This window comes from Citrus sinensis, chromosome 4 (assembly GCF_022201045.2).
Source record: "Citrus sinensis cultivar Valencia sweet orange chromosome 4, DVS_A1.0, whole genome shotgun sequence".
Taxonomy (NCBI): Eukaryota; Viridiplantae; Streptophyta; class Magnoliopsida; order Sapindales; family Rutaceae; genus Citrus; species Citrus sinensis.
Genome location: NC_068559.1, coordinates 3,972,501 through 4,000,418, shown reverse-complemented (window position 1 = coordinate 4,000,418; position 27,918 = coordinate 3,972,501). Strand labels below are relative to the sequence as shown.

Below are 27,918 nucleotides of genomic sequence, written 5' to 3'. Positions count from 1 at the left end.
GCATGATACGGTATTGACTTCAATTTAATTAAGGTTATAAAATTGCTTATTCATCTCAATTAACAATTTCGCGGCATCCTTCTTGTTCTAATACCAATTCAACAAATTGTCTAGATCATCATGGCTGGCTAAATCCTCAAAATTTCATGACTCACATTGACCTAGATTGTAATTATAATGATTCTGAAGTCCATAGACTGCAAAACACTCAGTAATTTAAATATGATAATTTTGCTTATCAAAGAGTCAAAAATATTAAACAAAAGCAATCATACATGCATAAACAATAATTAATACTAACCGCCGCCCTTCTCCGGTTCGTCCTCTCTCCACCAAGTCAATGGAATGTGCAATCCAACGGTGCTGAAAACATGCGAAAATATCAATTAAAGATCTGGGCAATCAAAAATTTAATGTATAATTAAAGAGTCGTACACGTACCAACGCTCCTTACTTGAATCACGGTTTAATTTAACGATTTGCTAATTGATTACTTCACTGATTAACCAAGTGGCAATAAAAAAATTCTTTAATGATTGCTATATATACATTATAAACGTTTTCAGCTAAAAGTCACTGGCACATACATTTCAATGTGAAATCTCTTTCTTTTCTTTCGTTAGTATTCATGCATGATCAGAAGTAAATTACATAGATAATTTGATGAGATGAAGTTCTTTTTTCCTTTGTCAAGGTGCTTTGCTTGGCCATCAAATTTCTCTGCAGAGGACACTGTAGGAGGTAATATACAAATACAAATTATTGCATTTGAAAAAAGCACATATCTAAAAACATTTTTCTAGTGTTCATCCTCATGTGATCATCTCATACATACATACATATGGTTCATTCATAGAGTTAAGAGTCTTTCTCTCATGTGAACTTCTGTATTTTGTTATAATTTTGACCAACTTTCTTTCAGAGTTTGCATAGTCAATATATTTAAAATTAATTATTGTCAATTTTATTAGGATAAATGCCTCTTCAATCTTAGGATTTGGTCAATTAGGTTGTTGGTTTTTGTATTTTCAAAAATTAGTCAAATAAATTGAACTTCATTTCCATCCAATATAAATTAATAGTGAAATTGAACTCATATGTTATAAGTAAAAGTAGAGAATAATTAAATAAAAATAAATAAATTTTAATGAGAACAATATACAACAAGGTGTTTTAATTAATTTTTATAAATTTAAGAACTAACTATATATGAAATTAGCTCGAACTTTAAAGTCTAAAGGAGCACTTACCCTTTTAGTTTTTCCTTAAATGTCTCTTATAAATTGGCTTCACATGTTGTTATTGTCAACTTATCAAGCAATGTGGTCAGGGGTAATTGGTCAGTATGATCACATCATTGATCCTAACATATAAGTTAATTATTCGTCTTAAGTAAGCTTCATGTAGTTAACTTTTTCACGAAATCAGGTGCAAAAATTTTGAAAAATATTAATGCAATCTCCTACAATGAACTGAAAAGTGCCACTAATGGCTTCTGTTCATCCAATAAAGTTGGCGAAGGTGGATTTGGCTCCGTTTATAAGGTATATTTTCTGTAATTTTGGTTTGATTAATCGAATTAATTTTAAAATATGTTCATAAAAATTAATTTATTTCTTGAATTGTCCTTAAAGGGAAAGCTTCAAGATGGAACTGTTGTAGCTGTGAAAGTGCTTTCAGTGGAATCCAAGCAAGGAGAGAAAGAATTCATGTCAGAAGTAGCTTCAATGGCAAATATTTGTCACGAAAATCTTGTAAAGCTTCATGGTGGTTGCATTGAAGGGCCTTGTAGAATCATTGTCTATGATTACATGCAAAACAACAGTCTCTCTCAAACATTGCTTGGTATTTGTATATAAGTCTCCCCATCTTTGATATTACAGATTTGTTTGAAAATGTTATTTTGTAATTTGATTAGTATAAAAGCACTTTTTTCTTGTAAGGAATGATATTTTGGCCCCTGTTAAAAATTATTTTACCCATTTTAATCCTGATAAGTTTTTAATATCCTGTATTAATCCTATGGCATCTTGACGTTAAATCAGAAACATAAAACACACTCGATGTTGAGCCTTTCAATATAGTAGTGTATATACATGTCTGTAATGTTCTGTTTTCTTAATTAATGCAACGTGGTTTCTTGAATTAATTAATATTTTTTTTAATTAATCTTGAATTAATGGCAGGTGAGGAGAAAAATAGAGCTAAATTTAGCTGGACAGCAAGGCGGGAAATTGCACTAGGAATTGCTCGGGGGCTTGCTTATATTCATGAGGAAATTAAGCCAAGTATTGTGCATCGAGATATTAAACCTAGTAATATTCTTTTGGATCAAAATTTTAATCCTAAAATCTCAGATTTTGGCCTCTCCAAGTTATTCCCAGAGGACATTACTCATATTAGCACACGAGTCGCTGGCACATTGTAAGTGCAACAACATACATATTATAAATTTAGATTCGATATTGAGCTGGTCTCTGCTGAATCTTTTTATAATCATTAGTCACGTGTGCATTTACAGTAGTGAACAATTAATATTTGATTTTTGACAATCATTTTTTATCTAATAATTATCAATCACAATGTTGTAAAAACTCAACACAATGCTGATAGCTTAACATTAAATTCAAATTCACAAATTAATTTTATCTGTTTATTGTATAAGGTTGTTGAAATTATTTATGCTCACTTAATTTTGTACAAATTAAATTAGAGGCTATCTCGCTCCAGACTATGCTGTTAGTGGTCATTTAAATCCAAAATCAGATATCTATAGTTTTGGGGTGCTACTTCTTCAAATAGTCACCGGGCAAGCAGCAGTTCATTTTGACAAAGAGCTTGGAGAGTATTATCTAGTGGAGAAGGTAATATGTGTTTATATACTTATATGTATCTATTCATAATCCGTTTTGTAGATGATTCTTTCTTTCCAAAAATGGTACCATATTTGATATCATAAAGTGTGGGGACATCCATACTTTACAAAATGTGAATTGGAGAATCAATACACCACCGGTGTTTAGTAGTAAAAAAATAATGAAAACTATTAATGCGTTGCTCCGATATCAATTTTGTAAATTGCATCTAAAAATTTTCAGCAAATAAAGTGTATAAGACAACGGAGAAAATTGGAGATTTAAATATTTCGTGCAATCAAGCAGGCTTGGGAAATGCACAACACAGACAAGCTTCAACATTTAGTGGATCCAATGCTATGCGGTAACTTCTCAGGAAATGAAGCCGTTCGATTCCTGAAGGTTGGCCTACTCTGTGTACAAGAAAAATCTAGCCTCCGACCTCGCATGTCGACGGTGATCGAGATGATCAACGGTGACGTCGACATCGACGATGACGTGGAAATATGGGAGCCGGGGCTTATCAATGATATCATGGATGTGAAACTACGCTATTAGCAACGATCCTACGAAGCATGGTAGAATGCTGCGGCACCCAAATGTCTGAAGTCAAATTTTTTAAAATTTATTTATTTATTTTTAACTTATATCTGATTTTCAGATATTTACATTTGAATTAAAAAAAAAAAAGAGAAGTTTTGTGATTTTTATTTGAATAAGAATTAAGAAGTAGGGTTGGCAAAACCCCGAACTGGGTCTGGGTATCGCAATGCCCGAACCCGGCCCGAATGCAATTTTTAGATGCCCAGGCCAGGTTTTAATCCAGGTACCTGGATTTTATATGTGTTAATATTATATGTGTATAATTTTTTATTTTTTGGTAATTTTATAAGTTTTAAATTTATTTCAATAAAATTTGACATGAAAATATAAACTTTAAGTGTTTAAAACTTTATATATATAATAAATGAGTCAAATAAATATAAATATATATATATATATATATAATCCGGGTTCCAGGTCGGGCTCCAGATTTATCAAGTAATGCCCAAGATCGACCCGGCTTCATACCTAGGTCAGGTAATACCTAGCCCACGACACTCGGGTGCAGTCCGGGTCCGGACCGGGCGAGTATTTTTGCCACCCCTAACAAGAAGTAAATATTATATTCAACAATATCTCTATTAAATATATTTATTTTCTAAAATATAAACCTAATCTTTTTTTATAAATTAAAAAGATACATATGTCAAATAACTATATTTAATATTTTTTTCATTTATAAAAAAAAGATACCATTTATATTTAGATATTGAAAAAAGAAAAGCATGTTATACATTTGTGTTTGGACCTATTCAAATTTCAGCCAAATTCAAATTTATTCAAATTTAAAAAAAAAACACTACAAAATCTTCCAATTTGAGGGACAAAATATTATTTGTAAAGTTATGATGAGGTTCAATTTATAATTCATGCAATTTTGAATTTAAAATTGTGAGGGTTTGACAGAACTGTTTTTTCCTATTGTGTGTGTGTGTGTGGACACCCTAATTTTCTTCTTATACGGATATGCTATTAAGCCATAAGCCATAAGCCATATATTCAGTGTTTCATTCAATATAAGCGTGTGCGTGCGCGTGTGTGTGTGTGTGTGCGTGCGTGCATGTGTGTGCATGTGTGTGTGTGTGCGCGTGCGTGTGTGTATGTGTGTGCATGCGTGCGTGTGTGTGTGTGTGTGTGGGTGTGCGTTCGTGCGTGCGCGCGCGCGCGCGCGCGTGTGTGTACACTGTAATTTTCTTCTTATACATATATGGTTTAATATAAAATCATATGGTTTAATAACGTATCTACATTGACTTCATTAAATCATATGATTTACTAATGTGTTCACATAAAAAAATAAAAATGAGGGCACCCACATCAAAATAGGACTCTCTCTCTCTCTCTACACACAGAGAGAGAAAGTAAAATCTTTATAAATTAATACTCAATAAATTAATAATCTCGATTATATAATAAATTTTCACGGTCATCACTAGGTCAATGGACTGAACTAATAATTTTGATAAAATAATGAGATAATACTTTTTATAAAAAAAAAAAGAATCTTATAACTATGTAAACTAGTAAATTGTTTATTTATTGATTATTTAATTTCTCTTTTAATTAGTAAATTTTATATGTTTCCAACCCTATTAATCTACAGAGGTTGTACTGTATATATATAAGAGATTCGAACTCTCTAGTTTAGAACTAAGGAGGGGATGTCGACAAATCTAAGTAAATGGTTGTTAGCAATTATGTAACATATTTTTAAAGGCGCATCCCAAACAAATATAATTATTAAGTTTATTACAAGGATTAATATGGTATTATTTGTTAACTACAAAAAACTTACGTACACTGGAAGTACGAATAATCAACCAAAATGACATGTAGAGGGAGAACCATGTGACCCAGATACCAGATCTGTGCAAATTTAAATTTGGCCTTAAGTTTAAAATATTTATGCCAAAATCTATTCAAGTTTTAACTTTGGTGGTATTATAGTCGTTATTATTTGCCCCCTCATTTTTATTGATTTTATTTGATAACCAACTTAAGTTCATGGCTTCTTCCTTTTGTACCCTTCCGAATGAAAATCCTATTTCTGCCTCAGTGCCCCAAATGACGCGTATACAAAAGACATATATATCACATGATTCTATTGGTTAATTGCATATGTAAAATTAAGATTCAACACGTTTTCAACGTTATTAGAAGGGCACTAGTGATAATTTTTAACCATAAGGGCCAGGAATCACAATTGCAAACAATAAAATAGAGATAAAAGTGCATGATTTTGGTAGTATTGATTTCACTGCAAGGATATTAATTTCTTTAATATTCTTTGGCTTATTAATTAATTACCAAATTGATCGGTCCCCAAGCAGCACACAAATTTGAATTTTGAAAATGAAAGTCAAAAATATTGAAAAATAAAATGATAATTATGTGCAAAGAGATAGTATTAAGGATATTAACGAATATGAAGATTCAATTGACAAATTCTAGAGTATCACGGCTCGCAAAAGTTTCAGGAGTCAGGACTTACCACTTTGACCTTGACATGATCCATAGACTGCGTCACACGTTTGCAGTTTTATACTATTTCTGCTTATTTCTGGATCTAACTTCGATGTAAGAAAGGAAAAAAAAAATAAATAAATAAAAATAACGTGCAGAAATACAATAATTAGTACAAGCCGCCACCCTTCTCCCTTTAGTCGTTCTGTCCATGGAATGCACAATCCAATGGTGCTAAAAAACATGCGAACATATCAATCAAGATCTGAGCCGTTGAAATTTTCATACATGGATTAAGAAACAGTCTTTTATATATATATATACACACACACCACTCCTTGAATAATTTAGTTTTAGCGACCCAATTGGGAATAAAATAATTCTTAAATGATGATTATATATAGGGGTGGGCATAAACCCACAACCCATGGGTTTATCCAAACCCAAACCAAATTAAATGGTTTGGGTTGGGCAAATCATGAAAATGGATTAGATGTGGATTTTATATAGAAAACCATTTTATTATGGGTTGGGTATGGTTTACCCATGGGTTATGAACAAAACCCCAACATTCAAATTTTTCAAATGAAATAAATGAAAACAAAATAAATGAACATAAATAGGTAAAATATTTTATTATTTAAAATAAATTTTTATTTGTCATTCAAGTTTTCTTATAATAATTTTTTTATCATTTTACTAATAATTTTCTTATATATTTATTATAAGAAAATTTTCACAAAATAAATAAGTATAAAAAATTTTTATTATTAATTTTTTTGTTCATATCAAAACATATATTTCTTATTTTTAATGTTTTATTTTTTATTTAGTTTCTATTCATGTGATTTATTTAATTTATAATAAATATAAATAAAAGAGTAGTTGAAAATAAGGGTAATATTGTAAACTTATACTATTAGGGGGGGTTTTTGGCCATTATAAAAACAGAAGGGGGAAAAATGATATATATTGATTACTGTAGGGAGGAAAGTGGTAATCTCCCTAAAATTAAGCATATAAGTAGACAACATAACGCAAAACTACCAAAACGATAAATAAAAATAAATATTGCATAATTAAATCAACAACAAGTGGCAAAATTTATTATTAGATTGTTAATGTCATGTTTGTGAAAGTTTATTATTAAAGTGTACGTTCTTATTTATTGAGAAATAATAATTTTTGTGATTAAACGTTATTTTGATTTTCTAGTATTCTTTAATTTAAGGATTAAGTTATTGTAAAATTTATAGTTTCTATCCACTATATTTTTTTTATTTTAATATCAATTTAATAATTAATAACAATTAATAATTATTATAATTTTGATATAATTAAATTTTATTAAAATAAAAATTATTTTGATAATAAAATTCAAACCAAACCCAAATGGTTTGGTTTGGGTTGGGTTAAAAATATTTGGGTTGGTTTGGGTTGGATCCAAATTTTTATGATTTAGTTTGGGTTGACTTAAAATCCAACCCATGCCCACCCCTAATTATATATATCGTTTTGAGCTAATAATTCTTAGTTGGCACATTTTGTTGCGAAGTAGTATCCTTTTTCTCAGTCCTTTGCAAATATCCTTGCAACGAATTTAATTCAGAAGTCAATAACCAGTCTCGTCCTGGCTGTTTTGACGTAAATGTTCTTTTTTTATTTGTCGAGGTGCTTCTCTTCTCCATCAAAACTCTCTACAGAGAACACTGTAGGAGCTAATTATGTATATATAAATTAATTTATTTGCAAAAAAAAAAGTACAGTAATTGATGAAAAGAATTTTCTGTCATTGGTTTTTTCTTCATCTACATCCTATCATCATCTCGCGTACAACATTTTTTGGTTCATTCATAACGAGTTAAAAAAGTCCTTCTCTCATATGAACTTTTGCATTTGATTAAAACTTGGGTTAAAAACAACTCCCATATATATATATATATATATGTTTATTATCGTTGAAAAATAAAAATTTGCTATACTCTCTTACAAGAAGTTGCACAATGCATTTGCATTAACCTGTACATGAGAATTCTTCCTATCTAATACTAGAAAATAACATTAATTTGATTCTCATTCCGCAAAGGGAGGCGCAAGCTTGGGGGTATTTATTCATATTGCAAGCATATGCATAATAATTTATTGTTTTTTCTGTTTTTACTTTTTTTTTAAAGGTAGGGGTGGATAAAGCCCACATTAATTTTTTAATTTTATGTTTTCAGATTCGAACTCATGTGGCTTGTAAAAAATGCTGTTTAAAAATTAGTTAGCGAAGCTCCTCAGACAAAAATTAATTAGAGTGTAATTCCGCTGCTTCAGCATATATATAGCTAACTTTTTCATTAAATCAGGTGTACAGATCCTGAAAAATATTAATGCGTTCTCCTACAAGGAACTAGAAATTGCCACCAACGGCTTCTGTAAATCCAATAAAATTGGCGAAGGAGGATTTGGCTCCGTGTATAAGGTATATTCATTCTCTAATTTTACATGAATTGACCTATATATGAAGCTTCAGAATATATGCATAGACTTTGATTTCATCATTATTCAATTGGATTTTAAAGGGACGGCTTCAAGATGGAACTCTTGTAGCTGTGAAAGTGCTTTCAATGGAATCCAAGCAAGGGGAGAAAAAATTCTTGTCCGAAGTCGCTTCCAGGGCGAATGTTTGTCACGAGAATCTCGTTAAGCTTCACGGTGGTTGCATTGACGGGCCTTCCAGAATTCTTGTTTATGATTACATGCAAAAGAACAGTCTATCTCAAACATTTCTTGGTATACATTTCTATCTTTCCATCTTCGATATTACGGCGCTTTTGAGACTGTCATTTTTATAATTTCTTTATGCAAAGGTGCTTGTAATGTTATATGATTATAAATTTTGTTTCTTGAATTGATGCTAGGTGAGGAGAAAAATAGAGCTAAGTTTAGTTGGACAGCGAGGCGAGAAATTGCACTGGGAGTTGCTCGGGGACTTGCTTATATTCATGAAGGAATCAAACCACATATTGTGCATGGAGATATTAAACCTAACAATATTCTTTTGGACAAAAATATGAATCCTAAAATATCAGATTTTGGCCTCTCCAAGCTACTTCATGAGAATGCCGCTCATGTTAGTACACAAGTAGCAGGCACACTGTAAGTATATATATTATAATACATTGTTTTTTGAAATTAAAGGTATCAGATTATTGAAACTGTATGTTATTTTTTTAACATATAGCTCCAACTATGCAGATAGCGGACATTTAAATCCAAAATCAGATGTTTATAGTTTTGGAGTACTGCTTCTTCAAATAGTCACTGGAGAAAAAGCAGTTCAATTCCACCCAGAGCTTGGAGAGTACTATCTAGTGGAGAAGGTAATATACTTTGTACAAGATTTTTTATTTCTAAGGAAGGAAAAAAAAAAAAGACAGAGAGAGAACCATATTTGATTATTTGATACCGTAAAGGTACTTCATCAAGTTACTCTCTTCCACGAACGTCGTCACTTTACAAAATTTTTTTAGCAATGCATTGCTTCAATATGAATTTTGTAAAGAGCACACATTCACTCTAGAAAGTTTTCGTTCAAAAGGTTTATTACATAATATATCCATGTGTATACATGCATATATGATAACAAAGCAAATTGAAATAGGAAATATCTATGCATCCAAGCAGGTTTGGGAAATGTACAATACAAACGAGCTTCAGCATTTAGTGGATCCTATATTGTACGGTAACTTCTCAGAAAATGAAGCCATTCGGTTCCTGAAGGTTGGCCTACTATGTGTACAAGAAAATCCAGCCTCCGACCCTGCATGTCAATGGTGATCGCGATGATCAACGGTGAGATTTACATCGATGATGATGTGAAAATATGGGAGCCACAGCTCATCAATGATACCATCGATGTGAAACTACGATAGCAAAAGCTCCTGACAAAGTATCATGTCCAGAACACACGGCCAGCAGTTGTACATGCAATAGAGATTAATTATCTGACAAAATGTTGGGCTTAAATGTCAGTATTGTAAAGTTATAGATCCAAAATGTAAAAAAAGAAAAAATAAGAAAGTTTGTTTTAGTGATTCGATATGATTTTGGATCAATATTAAACGCTGTGTTGTATCTATTTCTTTTCTTAGTGAATTCTTTATTATTTGTTTAATTTGATTGAGATTCTAGCTACAATTAAGGATTTACAACTTTTAAAATAAATTTCAGAAATACATTTACCGGAAAGGGCAATCCTATTCTGTGCTGATGGCAGCTCAAGCCCGGCCCGGCCCATTTGTTATCCCTAACCAAAAGTTCAAAACCACTTTTCAATTTTGCTTTTTCCAGACATAACTTGATAAAGTGAGGTTTACTCATGCCATAAAATTCAAAAGAATTGAGTTGTGTGTTGGCAGTGCGTTAAGTATTTGATTACTGTGTTGAATATGATATAATTTTTTTTTAATTTTTAAGATATTTTGTATTGATCCTTGATAATAATTTTTTATATGTATCAACTAAATAATCAATCATATGAAAAATTTTATATCCACGATTTAAATAGAGGAGGATGTATTGAAACAAAATAAATAATCTAAATATTACTAGCCATATATGGATAAGTTTTAGTATTAGATTGGGATAATTTATAAAATAAAATTATTTTCAATCTTTTCCGTGGGGTATATTTATTAATAGGGCACTATGACAAAAAAAAATCATATTTCTTTTTTTAAAAAAATTATTAGTTGATTAAATTACATAAATCGCAAAGGCAATATTCATCAACTAAGGCCTGTTGGGTGCAGACCAATTTCGTTCTTAGTTATTGGGGGCTTCGGTAGGGCGAGGGCGAGCTGTTTGATAGTGACTTCTTCCGTTTGGTGGGGCGACGAAAAGCTACTTCATTCTAAGAAACAGCCAAAAGCTCAAGAGGATCGCCTACTATGGCTCCACATGAGAAAACAATATGAATATAACCTACGTGTCCAATTGAACTATGAGCTAGAAGTCTTTTTACTTTCATTTGCGTCATGGCGGCCAATGCCCTAAGATCATAGATAGAGATGGCAACTGGATCGCTCCATAATGAATATTCACAATATTTATCCAATTAGATCGGATAATATCCATTCAAAAATTTTTGGATCTTAAAATTGGTATTTTAAAATTATATCTAGATGGATATGGATAATTTTTTTTACCCAATGGATATTCGTTTAACCCAACACAAGTTTAAAAAATTTTAATTTTATAAAATTAAAAATTAAAAATATAATAAACAAACAATTGTAAAAATATTATATTAACTAGTGAAAATTTTAAATTCCTCTTATATTAAAAATTAAAGTTTTCAAAATTATCCTTTAATTTTTTAACTTATTTAATACTATTAATAATTATTATTTTATTTTATTAATTTAATATTATAAATAGACCTCCACCGGACCTTGCAGGACCACCACCGTCGGACATCGCCGGAATTACCGTCGGACCTTGCCGGAAGGTCGCCGGACCACCGTTGGCTTCGCCGGAAGGTCGCCGGACCTCCGCCGGAATTCGCCGGAAAGTTGTCGGACCGCCGCCACTGACCACTGGACCGCCATTTTATTATATATATATATATTACTAATATAAATAGTTTAATAGCCAAATTTGATATTGGAATTTTAACTATTTTATATTATTATTTTTATATAATAAAAATAAAATATCTATGGATATCCAGGGATCTCCATAGCTATATGGATAAAATCCATATCCATGTCCAATATTAAATATTAGATATGGATATGGATATATCCATTATGGATAATTATGGATTTGTGTTTGGATGGATATTATCCATCCATAATTGGATATTTGTCATCCCTAATCATAGAAGCAATGCTGCAGAAAAAGAAGATCCGTTGCAGTGTGGTTGGTAGTTGTATCTTAAAAGATACGTCACTAAATTATTAGGCAAACACTTATTACTGTGGTTTGGAAATTAGATTGATTTGATCTAATACTTGTTTGATAAAAATTTATATCTATGCATATATATATAAATTGTTTTTGCAAAATTTTAATTTGAAAGTTATATTTACAATATAACATTAACTTTTATTTTATAGTCAGTTTTTTTTTTCCTTTTAGAATTGCTGTAGATTTTAAGTCACAGTATCTAAATACCAAAAAGGTCCTTTCTTCTATGCTTTCAAACTTTTAAAAGTGAGCCCATTTAAAGGAAAAAAAATTCAATAACATTATGCAAATTTTCCCCATTTCATATTAAGTGCTATAAGTTACTTATTTCATAAATTTTGACAAAAACCTTGATAAGTTATTTAAAAGTTGCTTATTTTATAAGTTTCTCCATTTTAACAAAAAATTTTAAAAGCAAATATGAGATTACTTTTTATAAGCAGTTTATCCAATAAGCAATCTCATCTTTTTAAAATTTCTATTATAATATTAATATTTTTAATAAAAAGACAATCATATCTTATTTTTCTATAAACCATGAAAATTTATATTATTATAAAAAATAAGATTAAAAATAATAATAATCAAAATTATATAATTCAAATCTATTTAATAGAATTCTAATAAAGTTAACATAATTATCTAATAATTATTAGGAATATATATTATTAATAGAAAAATATCTATATATTAGAAATAAATAGTAATTAATAATTAATAGAAATAGAATGTTGAAAACTATTCAATAATGAATTTAAATTAATATTGAAATTTGTAATATGCACTTAGCTTTCATTTAAATTGGTTTAAATTGGTTCAGTGGTGGAATTTGATGGAATTACCCTAAAGAGAGTATCTGGCCTAATTTTAGATAAAGATTTTCTAGCCATTTCAAGGAAAAAATATGGATATAATCAAATGGTAAAATTTTTCTTTGCCAAGAAGAGGACCCATGATATATAAATAAAGATTAGTTTAAACTTATATCTACCTTGGTCATTATATAATGAAACAACACTTTTATAATAAAATAAAATCAAATTCATGTACTCTATTTTTCAAATTCACACCTAATGCAACAACACACTTTACTAAGCACTTAGCTACCTTTTTAATAAGCAAGCTCATTTCATTTACATAGAACAAATACCATATTTCTCCAGCTGTCGCAATATCAAACTAGCCCTTTGTCTACCACTTTTACCCACATGTTCTAATTATGTTTATGACATTAATGCACTTATTTGTTAATTAAATCTTCTTTAATTCTAAGAACTTAAAAAAATCCAAATTTGTAGAATGATTAGTAGAAGTATATAAATCGATAATGGATAGTGAAATGGAGATAAAAGAGGACGATATATTGTATTGAGTTTATCCAAGTTTCATGTGAACTTATAATAATAATAAAACGCCATTATATACTTCTAGAAAAGTCTATTACTTTTTTAAATTTCAAGGGTGTTGAAATGCTTTAAAATGCATCGAATGTGATTTATTAGGGAAAGAATATTTCAACTTAAAATTTTGATATAAAATTTGAGCCATCGATATAATATAATTTTATGGTGAGTGAATTGGTTGTTGGATCATAAACTTGATCCACACAACTTTGAAGCCCAAATTACCTTTGATCTAGCTAAAGGAAGCTTCTTTAGGTAATTAAAAATTGCGTTAAATGTGATAATGTGGTAAGTAGAATTTGTGATGTTGGGTATAGTTGTTAGGTTTAATATGATTTGTGTGGTAGTTAGGCTAGTGTATGGTTGTGATTAAGTTGTAACAAGTATAAGTACCTCATCTCTTATATGGTTTAAGCAAACAAGAAGTAGTAAAGCTTTTTAGTTCTTAAAGAATTCTAATTGAGGAGTTGTATTGAGTTCACAAGAAAAGAGAGTATTTAATCATTCAAATTTTCCAACATTGGCATCATTAATTGCTATTTTGACTTTCAATGTCTACCATTGAATTGTGTGAGATCAATAATTGAAATTTTGTATAAAAATTTTAAGTTAAAATATCCCCCAATTTATTAAATCATTAGTTTGGGATGTAGCACTGTTCAAGAGTATTTTTAATGGATTAGGTTATTATAACTTAAATTTCTATATAAATTTTGAACTATTGATTTCAGAAAATCTGATGTTGGATGAATAACTATTATTAAATATTAGTTTGATTTTTAATATCTACCATTGAATTGCTTGAAACTAATGGCTCATGATTTGTGTCAAAAATTTTAATAAAAAATAGGCCCTCCCATTTTCTATTTATTTTGCTTTTCTTATTTTAGTTGAAATATTGTACTTACTTGGATGTGATATGTGAGCCATTTTTATTATTTATAACCTTAAGAATTATTTCATATGTTGGAGTTGATGGTTACTCAAATCTCATATGCCTAGCCCTACTTAACTCAGGATTCATTCTAGTCGATGTGGGACAATGAACTTAACAGTTTAGACTACGTCACCATAGTTTCATTATAGGTCATTTATCCCTCTATTAAGTTGAGCCAACATTTGCAAGGTTATTTATTCCCCTGTTAAATTAAGGCTAGTACCTACTAGAATGAGATCTTTATAATGCAACACCATGTCAAAAGAATTAAACGTGTTTCAATGTTCAAGGCTTGAAATATTTTAGCTACATAAATTCTCCCTTAATTAAGAACGATTGAGTGGAGCCAGTTTGCAGTCCTTTTCTCTGGTGAAATGTGAGTAGAGCAGATATTCCTCGTATATTTGTAAAGATAAACAATCTGGTGGAGTGTTTCATAGAATTTATAGTGTGTTTACTTGCGGGTTTAGGGAATGAGAATGAAACCCATATTTACTTGGCAAAATGTAATTTGTGAATGAGAATAAAATATGTGGGTCTCACATAATTTGAGAATAAGAAATGAGAATCTCATTCCCATGAGGGGAGGGGGGTTGGGAATGAGGATTCCCATTCCCTTAACTTACTTTTGTATCCCTCTAATTTTTCATATTTTCCGAATTATCCTCGTTCAAATCACAATTAATTTTATTATTTTAAATTTCATTATTATTATTATTATTGAATTTTATTAACTTTATCATTTTAGTTATTATTAATTATTGTTATTAATTTTTTTATTAATATTATGAGTAATGATACAGCCACAAACTCTTGTACAAACTTATTTTGTACAAACTGATGTGGCTTGATAAGATTGGTTGAATTAAATATCACTTGGCCCACATGATTTGTTTTTATTAATTTATATTTTCATTCAACCAATGAATTAATGCCACGTCAGTTTGTACAAAATAAGTTTGTACAAGAGTTTGTGGCTGTATCATTACTCTAATATTATCATTATTAACATTTATTATTATTAATTTTATTTTTTTAATTAATATCATTTTATAATAATATTTATACATGCATCTAGTTAATGAAAATTACATTATTTAATATTATTGGTAAATTGATTCTCATTCTCATTCCATGAAGTAAACGCACCATTAATGTAAAGTTGTTGTCTTAGTTAATTGTCTAATTGTAAACATCAATAATTGTTTGTTGGAATAATAGTTGTAAATATTAGTTGTCTGTATTATCAGTATATAAAAAAAGGAGGGGGGGGGGGGCTTGAGATATTTTTAGGGCAAAGCAATTTAGACGACTGAAACTCCTTAGTCTCTCTGGCTTATTTACCACCCAATTGATGATCCAAATTACGCAAGCACACAAATTTTGAAAATTGAAAGCGAATACCAAGTTATTCTGAAAAGGTTTGGGGATTACATAATTGACAACTCCCTTTATTGACATGCAAAAGTAGCAATTTGACAAATTCTTCATATTTTGTCAAATTCTCAAAGTTTAAGGACTCACTTTGACCTTGGACTGTAGTTTGGATACAGTAGGGTTGAATAATTCAATTAATCCATTGTTGAAAGCCTGGCTGCTGAGTCAATGATTGAACCCGCTTTCTGTTTCTCAATCTTAGGTAGGGCACAAGTGCCTCGTGTTCTTCCGAAATAATTACATTGAACTACTAATGGGAAAATTAAGAAAATTTGGGACGGTAATTAGATCAACTAGTGACATTTTACACAAATTAAAGGTTTAAAATTTAAATCTTGCTTATCTATGTTATAGTTACAAGAGTGTTAATAAGATAAAATTAGCTCAAATCGAATTCAACTTGATATTAGCTCGATATCTGAAGTTAATGAACACGATGAGAAATCAAAATTAATTGGCAAGAGAGTGGTCTGGCTTTCAATAAGTTGATACAGAAATTAACCCATAAAATAGTTAAGAGTTTGTTTCACTAAAGAGATAGGAGTAAATGATAAAAAAATATAAATCCTGCGAAGGATGTGTGTATTTTATTAATTGGTTAATTTTTTAAACAATCAATTCTCTTTTGCTTTTTACCCTAATCATCTAGTACAACATTTTTTTAATTAAAAAAAAAACATAATACAGCATTTCTGGTTTGCCAATTGTGTATTTTCAAGAGGCAGAAAAAGTCTTATAAAAGTTCACTTATTTAATGAGTGCACGCATCTTTATCCCCTCAACGTATCACAATAATTTAATCAGATGGCATTTGTCAAGAAAACAAATAAGTCATCAATCAAGTAATCGGCTATTATGAATGACCTTATTGATGCTGCAGGCTGGCTGGCCATTATTGAGAAAGCCATCCATAGATATAAGATATATACATTTGCTTTGAATATAACCTACAAACATATTAAAATTATCGTCTTTTATATGTATGATTATTTATACGTCACTTTCATGATAATTTCTAGAGCTACCTGTTTTAATAGGTCAAAAAATATGTCTCCTAATCAAACGTCATGCATGGTTATTTCATCATTCTCAATACTCAATAATTAATTATTCAAGAAAAGTACAGGGGTACAAGTTTTCAAAAATATCCTACAACGAACTGAAATTGCTACCAACGGCTTCCGTACATCCAATAAAATTGGCGAAGGTGGCTTTGGTTCCGTTTACAAGGTATGCATGTTCATACTCTAATTTTAATTTTTACATTAAACTTATAGGTTTTGGTTTGATTAATTCTAATAACTTCAAAATATATACATAGAAACTTAATTGATTTGTTGAAGAATGGATATTTGATCTTAAAGGGAAGGCTTGAAGATGGAACAGTGGTTGCGGTGAAAGTGCTTTCAGTGGAATCCAAGCAAGGAGAAACAGAATTCATGTCGGAAGTTGCTTCCATGGCCAATATAAATATTTGTCACGAAAATCTGGTAACCTTCATGGTGGTTGCATCGATGGGCCCTCCAGAATTCTTGTTTATGACTACATGCAAAACGGCAGTCTCTCTCAAACGTTTCTTGGTACAATATAAATTTTCCCTCTATCTTTTATATTAGGATATGTTTGAGAATGTTAACATGTTGTTACTTAATTGAACTAGCATCCAACTTTTCCCCTTCAGGATGAATGGCTTTTTTCCAAATGTAATTCTCACGCTCTGATACTATGAAAATTTTTTGAAATTGTTGAATGAAAACTGAATTAGTTTTCTCTACTTTTATTCAATCGATACAGTGTTTATATACATGAAGATGTGCAATTTTTGAGTGATTATTTGAAACCCGTGGCAGCAGATCAAATGTCCGATTGCCCACATGATTCTTTGACGGGTTGATGCTTGAATTGTGGAGTTGATTTCCTAACAATAATCTGTCCCTATTTATTTAATGATACGTGTAATGTGTCATATATTAGTTGACTCTATATATCATTCACAATTAATATGCCACTGTTTTGGTACCTAGCATTAGATGAGGGGATACAAACGATACATCTTAATTATGTAAGTATAATATTACTCATTTCATCGTTGATCTATAGTCGATTAGTGATGCAAATCAGTCATTGGACTGGTGAGCACCACTTCAAGCTTCCATAGAGGCTCTTTTTCTTTTCACAAAACTATGGAAAATGGATAAATTTATCTCAATATATGTTGTCAGTGGGAGTAAAGTTTATCAGCAAATTTATGGGCTGTACCACAAATGCATGTATAATTTATATCTTTAGATAGTAACTATTCCAAAAAAATATTAGTGATGCAAATTTTGTAATTATAATTTTACAAGTGTTGCAGTATACTCATATTGTTTATTGAATTAACCATAGGTCAGTAGAAAAATAGAGTTAAATTTAACTGGATAGCGAGGCGAGAAATTGCATTAGGAATTGCTCGAGGGCTTGCTTATATTCATGAAGAAATAAAACCAACAAATTGTGCATCGAGATATCAAAGCTAACAATATTCTTTTGGATCAAAATTTCAATCCCAAAATATCAAAATTTGGCCTCTACAAATTATTCCCAGAAAATATTACTCATATTAGTACACATGCTGCTGGCACGTTGTAAGTGCAGCATATATATATATATATATATACTTAAAAAATTTATCAAGAACTTAAATAAAATGTTATTTCTCTTAAGATATTATGTACTTAATGTTTTTTTAACTTTTTTGTTAATATAGATTATTTTATGTTCTAAATTAGGGGCTATCTTGCTCCAGAATATGCAATAACCGGACGTTTAACTTGCAAATCAGATGTATATAGTTTTGGGGGGCTACTTCTTGAAATATTCGGTGGACGAACAGCAGTCGATTTTGACATAGAAAAGGAAAGCATTTTCTATTTATCTCCTAGGATAAAGCCACGAGGATGCTTTACTTTGTTCAAAAAAATCAGCACAAAAAATAAATTATGAAAATGGCATTTCAAACATGAAGGCCCATTGGTGCAACTAATTAATGTGGTGCACTGGCTAGCTAGACATGCTGTCGATGAGCTATGGAGATTGACATGTCATGTACTCAATCCACTAGTGATTGGAAGAGCGATCAGAGCTCCATATAAAATTACTAAGGGGCCTTTGGTTCAAAATGTACATTTTGAATTCCTAAATTGATCCTGCTTTTGGACTATTTTCATAAATTTTCCAAATAATAATAATAATCAGTAGAGTTGAGCGGTGGACTTCTTGACCTGGTCCGCTAGTATGGAAAAGAGAAAGAAGCAAATAGAGTAAAAGAGAGAGAAGAGAGAAAGAATTATAATATTGATTATCTGCATATTACTTGAATAAAATAAACTATTAATTATGAATATCTTCTGAGACGAAGTTGTGATGATGTCGAAATTTTGGATTAAGGCACATGTTCAATTAATCTGTAATAGAAATGTACGTTGTTGATTGATGGCAACACTTCCAATGAGTAGTTGTAGAAATTTAAGTTGCAATACGAGTTTGTCATACCATTAATTCCACTTATTTTTGGTCTTCGGATTAAAGTCAGCAGGAAATTAAATATAATTTTAGACCAGCCGCCAGGCCCGCCACCCCACTCTCTTTAATTTCCCACTCAATTTGTCCATGAATTGAAATGCATTGTCCCCCACTTAATCCGGTTTAATTGTGACTCCACTCTCGACCCAATCGGCAATAAAATATTTCTCATTTTTATGATCATTTATATATAAACCTTAAATTAGCTAAGAGCCACTTAACTCATCACATTTTGTTGTAATGTCGAGTGTCTCTTTTTATCTTTCTTTCATTTGTATTTGACAAAGCCGCAGGTGTTGGCATCCGCGGCCATGGAAGTTCAGAAGTAATAACTGATAAAAAAATTCAATTTCCTGCAAGCCCTGCATATTTGAATTTGATGAAATGAAGTCCATTTTTTCTTGCTTTTCTTTTCCATCAAGAGTCTCTGCGGAGAACACAATAGGAGGTAATTTATAAATTTATCTGCAAAATTAAAAAAAAAAAATCTCTTTTCACCTGTCTTTTCTTCATCTTCATCTGATCATTTTATGTAACATTTCTGGTTCTTTCATAGAAAGCTACATATATAGAATCATTAGTTGTGTTATGTTTTTAGTGCCCTTATCTAGAGATTAGAGTCTTACCCTCGAATGAATTTATGCATTTTTTAAAAAAAAATTGGAGAACCAGTTCTTCCTATAACAAATTGTAAAAAAAATAAAAGTTTGTTCAACTCGTGGCATAATTAAATTATGAAATTAATGATTTTTATGTTTTAATAACTCTATTTACACAAAATTTTATCTAGTAATTTACCTTGTGATAGTTCATTTTCCCCATATTCAATATTAGAGTCGCAATTGTCAACAAATCCAGCCATCCACGGCGGCTGAAGGCTTAGGCTAGTTGCCAAGTGCCCAAACTTTTTTTTTTTAATTTTCCTATTTTTACTTTTTGAGAATTATAACTTTTCTACTTTAATAATTCTTCTTTTATCACTTATCCCCTACAATTTTTATAATACTCCCGTTGCCCTAAACGTCAAAATTTTTAATGAACAATTCATCCTAAAATTTTTGTGGAGAAAAGTGACAATCGCTCTCTTTCTCTATTTTTTGAGGTAGCAAGTGAAATGGACATAGAATTAATTTCATAAAATCTAAAAAAAATAATTGTACGTCACTTTCATGTGATAATTCCATGTGATAATTCATGCATCTTACTTTCCACAAGCTGCTTTTTTTTTTTTCAAATTAATTTGAGTCATTTGACTATCACTTAAGTTGGTATTACATGTCAATCCAGCATCGCTGTCACATCATTCTCTAAATGTAAATTAATTATTTGTCTTCAGCAAATTAACATCATATGCATTATTTCTCAAAAATAAAAAATTATATGTATTAACATATAGCTAATTTTTTTTAAAAAAAAATTCATGAAATAAGGTGAACAAATTCTGAAAAATATTAATGCATTCTCCTACAATCAACTGAAAATTGCCACCAATGGCTTCCGTTGGTCCAATAAGATTGGAGAAGGTGGATTTGGCTCCGTTTATAAGGTATGTTCATTCTATAATCTTACATTAATTACGGTATATATGATTGTTCCATTTTTCTTCTTTTTTTTTCCAAATACTTTTTTAATGTTTTTTATTATTATTTTATTGTTAAAAACCGTCTCTAAAAATATGCTGTTGAAGGCATTCTCAAATTCTCAAATTACAATAAATTATTTTACAAATGGGCTTAGACTTATATTTTGAAAAAATAGGCCGAAAGCCTTCTCATCACAGATTTCGAACCATGTTTATTAGTACATGTTGTCCTAATTATTGAAGCATGTCAATACTGGGAATATATATATATATATAAGTATGAATTGAGTTTATGGTTCCAATTCAAATGACTGTGGTAACACTAGCGTTTTGGTTTTTGAAAAATGTTAATATTTGATCTTAAAGGGAAGGCTTCAAGATGGAACAATAGTTGCTGTGAAAGTGCTTTCGGTGGAATCCAAGCAAGGAGAGAAAGAATTCATGTCAGAAGTAGCTTCCATGGCCAATGTAAATGTTTGTCACGAAAACCTTGTAAAGCTTCATGGTGGTTGCATTGACGGGCCTTGTAGAATTCTTGTTTATGACTACATGCCAAACAACAGCCTCTCGCAAACTTTGCTTGGTACGTATGTATATATCTCCCTATCTTTGGTGTTGAGGCATGTCAATGTTAAAGCTCATTTTGTAATCTAACTTATCTATCACCGATCATTTTAATGCGTGTTGAGTTTCTGATTTACATTTTGCAATACCCATCTTTGAATGATACGTCAGGTATGCCGCATTACTATTCCATCATTAGTGTGTATAAGTTAATAAACAAACATTATGTGTGCGACATCATTTGTCTTATGATACAACATTCGTATTGTAATTTTATAAGAGTGGCAATATTTTACTCATATGGTTTCTTGAACTAATTGGCAGGTGAGGAGAAACGTAGAGCTAAATTTGGCTGGAAGGCAAGGCGAGAAATTATCATGGGAATTGGTCGGGGACTTGCTTATATTCATGAGGAAATTCAACCACATGTTGTCCATCGAGATATCAAAACTAGCAATATTCTTTTGGATCAAAATTTCAATCCTAAAATTTCAGATTTTGGGCTCTCTAAGCTATTCCCAGAAAATACCACTCATATTAGTACACGCGTTGCAGGCACACTGTAAGTGCATCATATCTCTCTAGCTAATTTTACAAAGCTTCAATCAAAATATATAACTTCATCATGAAACTGTAGATAACAGAGTTATTTGACCAAAAAAAACAATAATTCACTAAATGTTCAGTTTGTATTGAGTTATTAAAACCATGTACATTAACTTTTTTTATTTTTTATGATTATTTTTTTATTTCTTAAATAGAGGCTATCTAGCTCCAGAGTATGCAATCAGCGGACGTTTAACTCGAAAATCAGATGTTTATAGTTTTGGAGTGCTACTTCTTGAAATAGTCAGTGGAAGAACAGCAGTTGATTTTGATGTACAACTTGGAGAGTATCATCTTGTGGACAAGGTACGATCAATTAACATGAAACTATATTCTTAATGGATAATTCAGTTGGTTGTTCTATTGCGGTGAAAGTAAGAGGTTAAGGATTTTAAATCTAAAGAAATAATTTTAATTTAGGAGTGACATGGGGTTGGGTAGATAAAAAAAATATATAAAATGTTACACAGAAATTATATTGAATTAGTGGTATTGATTTTGGTCAAATTTAATGTTAATCTACTGAAATTGGCAAAGGACCGACAAATCCGGAATCCGATGGATTCATCATCTCTGGTATAAGATCTTATGTTTCTCACAAATCTGTCGAACCAAATTAATCAAAAGTGAGTGATAGGGTCACTTGTCAATTAATCGAAACAAATTACAAGAAAATTAAGGGCTATTATTTTTAAACTAATCGATGACCGTGACAATGTGTTAACATATTGACTATTTATAATATTATTTATGGTAGTTACGTAACTCTAATTAATGTCACCTTAATTGGGATAAACTTTTTATTAAAATATATTCGAATTGCAAAATATCTGTGGCTCCAACCAGGCTTGGGGAATGTACAACTCTAAGGAGCTTATGAATCTAGTGGATCCCATGCTATATGGCAACTTCCCAGAAAATGAAGCCATTAGATTCCTGAAGGTTGGCTTACTATGCGTACAAGAGAAATCCAAACTCCGGCCTCAAATGTCTACGGCGATCAAGATGATGAACGGAGAGACCAACATCGATGGTGACGACGTGGAGATATCGCAGCCGGGGCTCATCGGCGATATCATGGACGTGAAAGTAGGCCAGAGAAGCTCCTCGAAAAGCATGACCGAAAACGGCAGCTAACGGCTGTACCCGTTATGAGTATATAAAACTTTGTGCGTGATAGAGATTAGATAACAATCACAAAAAAGAAAAAAATTTGTTAAAAAATAGAGCAAAGAAATCAATGCTTAAAAGTTGTACCTTGCAAATTAATACTGGACTCAGACATGATTAATTAATTAATGAAGGCAATTCTCACCATTTATTACCAGAAATTTTCTTCTGTTCTGCCAATTATCATGGGCACTTTGTATTTTAATATTATACGAACATATTTTAATTTATTGCTCATTTTTTTAATCTTTTTTTCTTTTTTATAAGAAAAAGTCAGATTTTGTTCTGATGAGAAGGTCTCATATCTTGACAGTTTTCAACCATGTAAAAAAATAACATGGGTAACTAATGTAAGAGTCCACGATTTAATTCATACTTTTTAATTTTCTAAAAACAAAATTTATACTTAAAAGTTGAGGGTTAGTTCTTGGACTAGTCTGAGGGCAATCCTCAACTATGAGTTTGGGTAACAACACTTAACTCATAAGTTAAATTTTAATATGATAGTTTTGGGCCATGAATTTTTACATGGTTTCATAGTTTAACTCATACATTATGTAAGTTACAATAACTAGAAAAAAGAAATTTAGTTTAAGGAGATTATCTCACACCAGTTGAAAATAAATTGTGCACTGAGTATATAAGCATAGGGCCGGACAACTTAACTCTAGAGCTATTTTTGAACATGAATTTTCCCTTTAATTTCTATATATGTCTTAAAGCCATGTTTAGTATTGAAGTGCTGGAACTTTTAATTCCACAATTGTTGTGGAAAAAAATGAATTGTAACTATGAAATAAATATTAATATTATATAATAAATATAATTTTTTAAATAATAATTTAGACAAAAATAATAAAGATGTTATAAATTTTTTATTAAAGCAGTATAAAAATCAACTTAACTTTCAACGTATAATAATTAGTTTACTACTAAATTATAAATACAATAACTAATATTTATTATTGTAACTTGTAACTTTTAAATTATATCTGCACAATCTCAATAGCAATCAAGCCCTATACTTCAGCTAAATTAACTGGCATCTCGATAAAAGGAACAGTGTTTTCAAGGGCTTGCATGACCTATTTGATCTAGCCAAGAACATTACAATACAAATGCAATAAATTAATTTACAATGTACATGTTGTACGAAACTTTTCTGGTCGCTGGTCACACATCGACTGGCAAAGCCTACAGCCCCGGCCCGAGGGTACATAATAAAAATTAAATTATTATTCAGTGAAGATTAATTTTGAGGAGTATCTGACATTTGGAGACACTACATCTTCTACGATGCAGAAAAATCTAGTCAAAGCAACTTTAAGATCATCATCTCTTCACTTTATCTCTCCACCTACAAGTCTAATTTTCTAGAGGCTGGAAAAGAAGACACATTTTGTTCCCTATTTTGGAACAAAGTGGCCTCTTTCTTACCAGAGAATATTAGTACCCTCAAACTCAACAATCAGGCTATTTCCAGCCTAATAAAATACAAAAAGCTAACAGGCATATTCAATAATTATTCTCAACACACACACATATGATCTTCCTTAACTACAAAACTGGTGATGCCCATTAACCAAGATATAGAATTCTTACCATGAATGAATGGGAGCCATGCCAACCTATTCAGAATATTATCACTTAAGTCTTTGTTCTTACAAGAAGCAAGTGTTATATTTATTACTGTAAATCTCTGAGCTATACTGATAAAAAGAAACAAAATAATCTGGCTAAACGTTATCTCCATTAAGGAAATAAACGTAATCCCTGCAGCTTGCAGATTTTTTTTTCAAAACCTGAAATCATTGCATTAGAAATCAAAGCGTGCTCATCAATTACTATAAATAATATTAATTCAGCAATCTCAAGAATCAAAGAATATGATCATTTTCCTTCATTGGAACAAAGAGAGTAAAATGGTGGACCCCCCCCAAGTAATCAAAGCTTTTTCTTTATAATACTGTTTAATTTTTTACTGTTCTAAATTTTATTAGGATTTAAAACCTGTGTTCAGTCAAAAACCAGAGAGAATGTTTCTATAGATTAAGCTTTAAAGCTGGGTCTATCTGTAGAAAAAATAAAAATGAAAAGTGAACAAAAACCATGCATATGTTTGTGATCTTGAAAATCTATTTGAAATTTCAGGAGATCTTGAAAGTGTGTATGGTGTGGTCCCACGGAGCAAGGTTATAGGGCTATAATCAATAAATCTTCTGCTTCCCCTGATCAAAACTTTATTGACTTGCTTTGACCGTATGATGAACATATATTCCCCAAGAGCCAATCAAAGAGATAGATCAGCTGGCTGATGATCAGTTCAGTGGTCCATGCATGTGTGTGATTCCCTAGTAAAAAGCTACAATCATAATCATAATCCACCACCGCTCGGCGCTCCTTCTCTTTTACTTTCCCCAGAATATATATATAATTCTTTCTTTTTCTTAATTTCTCAATCAAAAATCCCAGAATATATACATAATCATAATTCCGATACATATCGATTCATCTTTTTATATTTAATTATTACAAAAGAAAGACAGACTCTTGGTTTGGGTCGGGGGTGGGGGGGGGGGGGGCGAGTGGGGCGGGGCGGGGGGCTTTGCCCTATCTATCACTATGCAAGTAATGTTTGCAGATCATATAACCCTAAAGCATTTTAATCACTCTTCACTTCATTATACCTGAGCAGTGACCTCATGATCTGACAAGGAGAATAGTCTTAATCAACGGCCTAGATGATCAAAGGGATTATTATTATTTTTTATTATGTTAACAATTCCTCAACTGCTGGACTTGTCCAAAGCCAAGCCAATAATTAATATGTTAAACAATGCGTGTTGTGGCCTAATATTACTTAAGTTAATTTTCTGGTTTTTCTTTAGACCTTAATTTGCGCTTAAAGATGGAGAGCATTGATTAATAAATATGATTGCATGTTAAGCAACAGTAGTTGGTATCATTAAACAAATTAAGTTCAAACAAAAGACAATCTTAATTTAATTTTCTCTACACTTCAGACAAAATCAACCCATCACAAGCTAGATTGATGGGGTTTTTGTTGTCTGATTAATTAGAAAACCTGTTGATACTGAACATCTAGCTTTAATTAGGAAATTTGGCAAAGACACATGCAATTATATGTTTAATAACTGCAGTAAACGTGAGTGTGTAATAAGATGATGGATCAATAAAATGGGAAACATTTAATTAGCTGATGAAACTCTTGTGATGTCAAATTCAGTGTAATATACAATTCCTCGTTACAGGTGTCATGGATATTAATTATGCTTTCACAGAATGTCTCATCACTGAAACCCTAAAATCCATAAAAGGACTAATTCGAAAGAATTAAAGAAGAACATGAGAGATTGATTGTACCTTTTAGGCACAAAGAGTGAACCCTGCATCTTACAAAATTACAATGCTGCCCTTCTCAAGTTGGAAGAAATGAAAAAAAAATTAACCTGCAAAAAAAAATCAAGAATCCATATCTATGGGTATATATTATACATGGAATATGCATGGCTCCTCATACGCCATCCACGGAGGCCATCGATGTTTCGATTGACTCTGCAAATGGCATACAGGGAGCCAGGCACATAATTATAAATATATAGACATAGGTATAATATGCATGATTTTGTAACTCATATATGCATGTGTTAACGAATATGTGCATCAATTAATGGGATTCTGAATGTTTGCATGGACAAGAAATGCCTTGTGGTGCTTCATGATCATAAATATCCAGAGCTAGAAAAGATTTAAGTAGATAAACAGAGATCTGAGGCAAATATTAGGAGCTCATGAGGTTCATAATCAAATTAATTGTGGGGTGTTCAAGTTATTTGAACACATGCCCTTTGAAATTGGCATGAAACAAGCAAAGACAAGAAGCTAAACATAGGGGATGAAGGAAGATAGAAGCTAGGCCAATTTTTTTTTTGTGGTTTTTTTAAATTTATTTTTGTGAGAGAAAGAAGGAAGATGTGGGGTTGAAGTAATTGCAACCCCCTCAACCTTTGCCACTAAATATAGACACCGCCAAGAGAGAGAGAGAGCGAGAAAAAGAAATTAAAAAAAAAAAATGGGGATGTGTTGTGTTTTGTGAGTTGGGCTAGTAACCACGCAGTTTCCTAAGCTAACCTTGTGGTTTGGTGAGCTTTGAAATCTCCTTTTCTGGGTCGTAAAGCAAAGGTTGCTTTTCTATTCTGAAGCTCATTTTTGTCTCCAAGTGTTTGGAAATATATGGATTCCTCTATGCCCCCCCTATCTATTTTATTCTTTTTCTTTTCTCAAGTAAAGTAACAAATAAAGAATAATTTTATCATAATTTATTTCTTTTTATATTTCTTTTTCCTGGCTAGCTAGCTCTTTAATATCCTTTTTTAACAATCATATTTTATTACTAATTCATTTCATATATTTCTTCTTTGCTTAAGCAAACTAAGTGAGATTCTCAGCTTCATCCTTTTCTGTTTAGATTTTGGAATAATCCATGCTGCTTTGCTACCTAATTCACCTGCACTACTTCTGTCCATTCAGCAACCGCCCATATTATTACCACTTGTGTTCATCTTTTTGCGTGTGTACATGTATACATATTCTTTTTTTTTTTCCCTCCCTTAAATATTTTAATCACCTCGCTTTAACTACATTTTCAGTTATTAGGGTTAGGGCAAGAATCTAACTTTACAAAAGGAAATAATTATATATTTCATAAGTACCCTTGATAACTCACAAGATCAAACCGCGCGCAAACATCAGAAA

At 31.0% G+C, this 27,918-nt stretch overlaps 2 protein-coding genes, 1 non-coding gene and 2 pseudogenes across 5 annotated transcripts; 4 read left to right on the top strand and 1 right to left on the bottom strand.

The window, feature by feature from the left end:
- Positions 1–589: 589 nt before the first annotated feature.
- On the top strand, positions 590–3,497 carry LOC102629703 (putative serine/threonine-protein kinase). Its single transcript, XM_006485806.3, has 6 exons — positions 590–741; positions 1,429–1,544; positions 1,635–1,845; positions 2,187–2,424; positions 2,714–2,864; positions 3,162–3,497. Exons 1-6 carry the CDS (start codon positions 669–671, stop codon positions 3,411–3,413), a joined length of 1,041 nt encoding a protein of 346 aa, XP_006485869.1. The 5' UTR covers positions 590–668; the 3' UTR covers positions 3,414–3,497.
- Positions 3,498–5,883: 2,386 nt separating this feature from the next.
- Positions 5,884–10,088, top strand: LOC102619330 (putative serine/threonine-protein kinase; annotated as a pseudogene).
- Positions 10,089–11,698: 1,610 nt separating this feature from the next.
- Positions 11,699–18,641, top strand: LOC102619619 (putative serine/threonine-protein kinase; annotated as a pseudogene).
- Positions 18,642–19,436: 795 nt separating this feature from the next.
- LOC102619917 (putative serine/threonine-protein kinase) lies at positions 19,437–23,788 on the top strand. Of its 3 annotated transcripts, none has more exons than XM_052439221.1 (6): positions 19,437–19,668; positions 20,651–20,766; positions 21,174–21,385; positions 21,691–21,928; positions 22,128–22,278; positions 22,819–23,788. In XM_052439221.1, the coding sequence occupies exons 2-6, from the start codon at positions 20,711–20,713 to the stop codon at positions 23,107–23,109; spliced, it is 948 nt and encodes a 315-aa protein (XP_052295181.1). In that variant the 5' UTR covers positions 19,437–19,668; positions 20,651–20,710; the 3' UTR covers positions 23,110–23,788. The 3 variants fall into 3 exon arrangements, with proteins under 3 accessions (XP_052295181.1, XP_024956390.1, XP_052295182.1); XM_025100622.2 differs by having other exon boundaries at positions 21,169–21,385; positions 22,819–23,787; XM_052439222.1 differs by having other exon boundaries at positions 19,437–20,766.
- A 2,847-nt stretch (positions 23,789–26,635) lies between these two features.
- On the bottom strand, positions 26,636–26,778 carry MIR160A (microRNA MIR160a). Its single transcript, NR_129293.1, has one exon. It is a non-coding gene; the product is annotated as a microRNA MIR160a (primary transcript).
- Between the last annotated feature and the right edge of the window lie 1,140 nt (positions 26,779–27,918).

Coding starts and splice junctions, on each gene's coding strand:
- LOC102619917 (XM_025100622.2), top strand. CDS start 19,605: ATGAAGTCCATTTTTTCTTGCTTTTCTTTTCCATCAAGAGTCTCTGCG. Junction 20,767..21,168: donor GATTTGGCTCCGTTTATAAG/GTATGTTCATTC, acceptor TTGATCTTAAAG/GGAAGGCTTCAAGATGGAAC. Junction 21,929..22,127: donor ACACGCGTTGCAGGCACACT/GTAAGTGCATCA, acceptor TTTCTTAAATAG/AGGCTATCTAGCTCCAGAGT.
- LOC102629703 (XM_006485806.3), top strand. CDS start 669: ATGAAGTTCTTTTTTCCTTTGTCAAGGTGCTTTGCTTGGCCATCAAAT. Junction 742..1,428: donor TGCAGAGGACACTGTAGGAG/GTAATATACAAA, acceptor TCACGAAATCAG/GTGCAAAAATTTTGAAAAAT. Junction 2,865..3,161: donor AGTATTATCTAGTGGAGAAG/GTAATATGTGTT, acceptor GCAATCAAGCAG/GCTTGGGAAATGCACAACAC.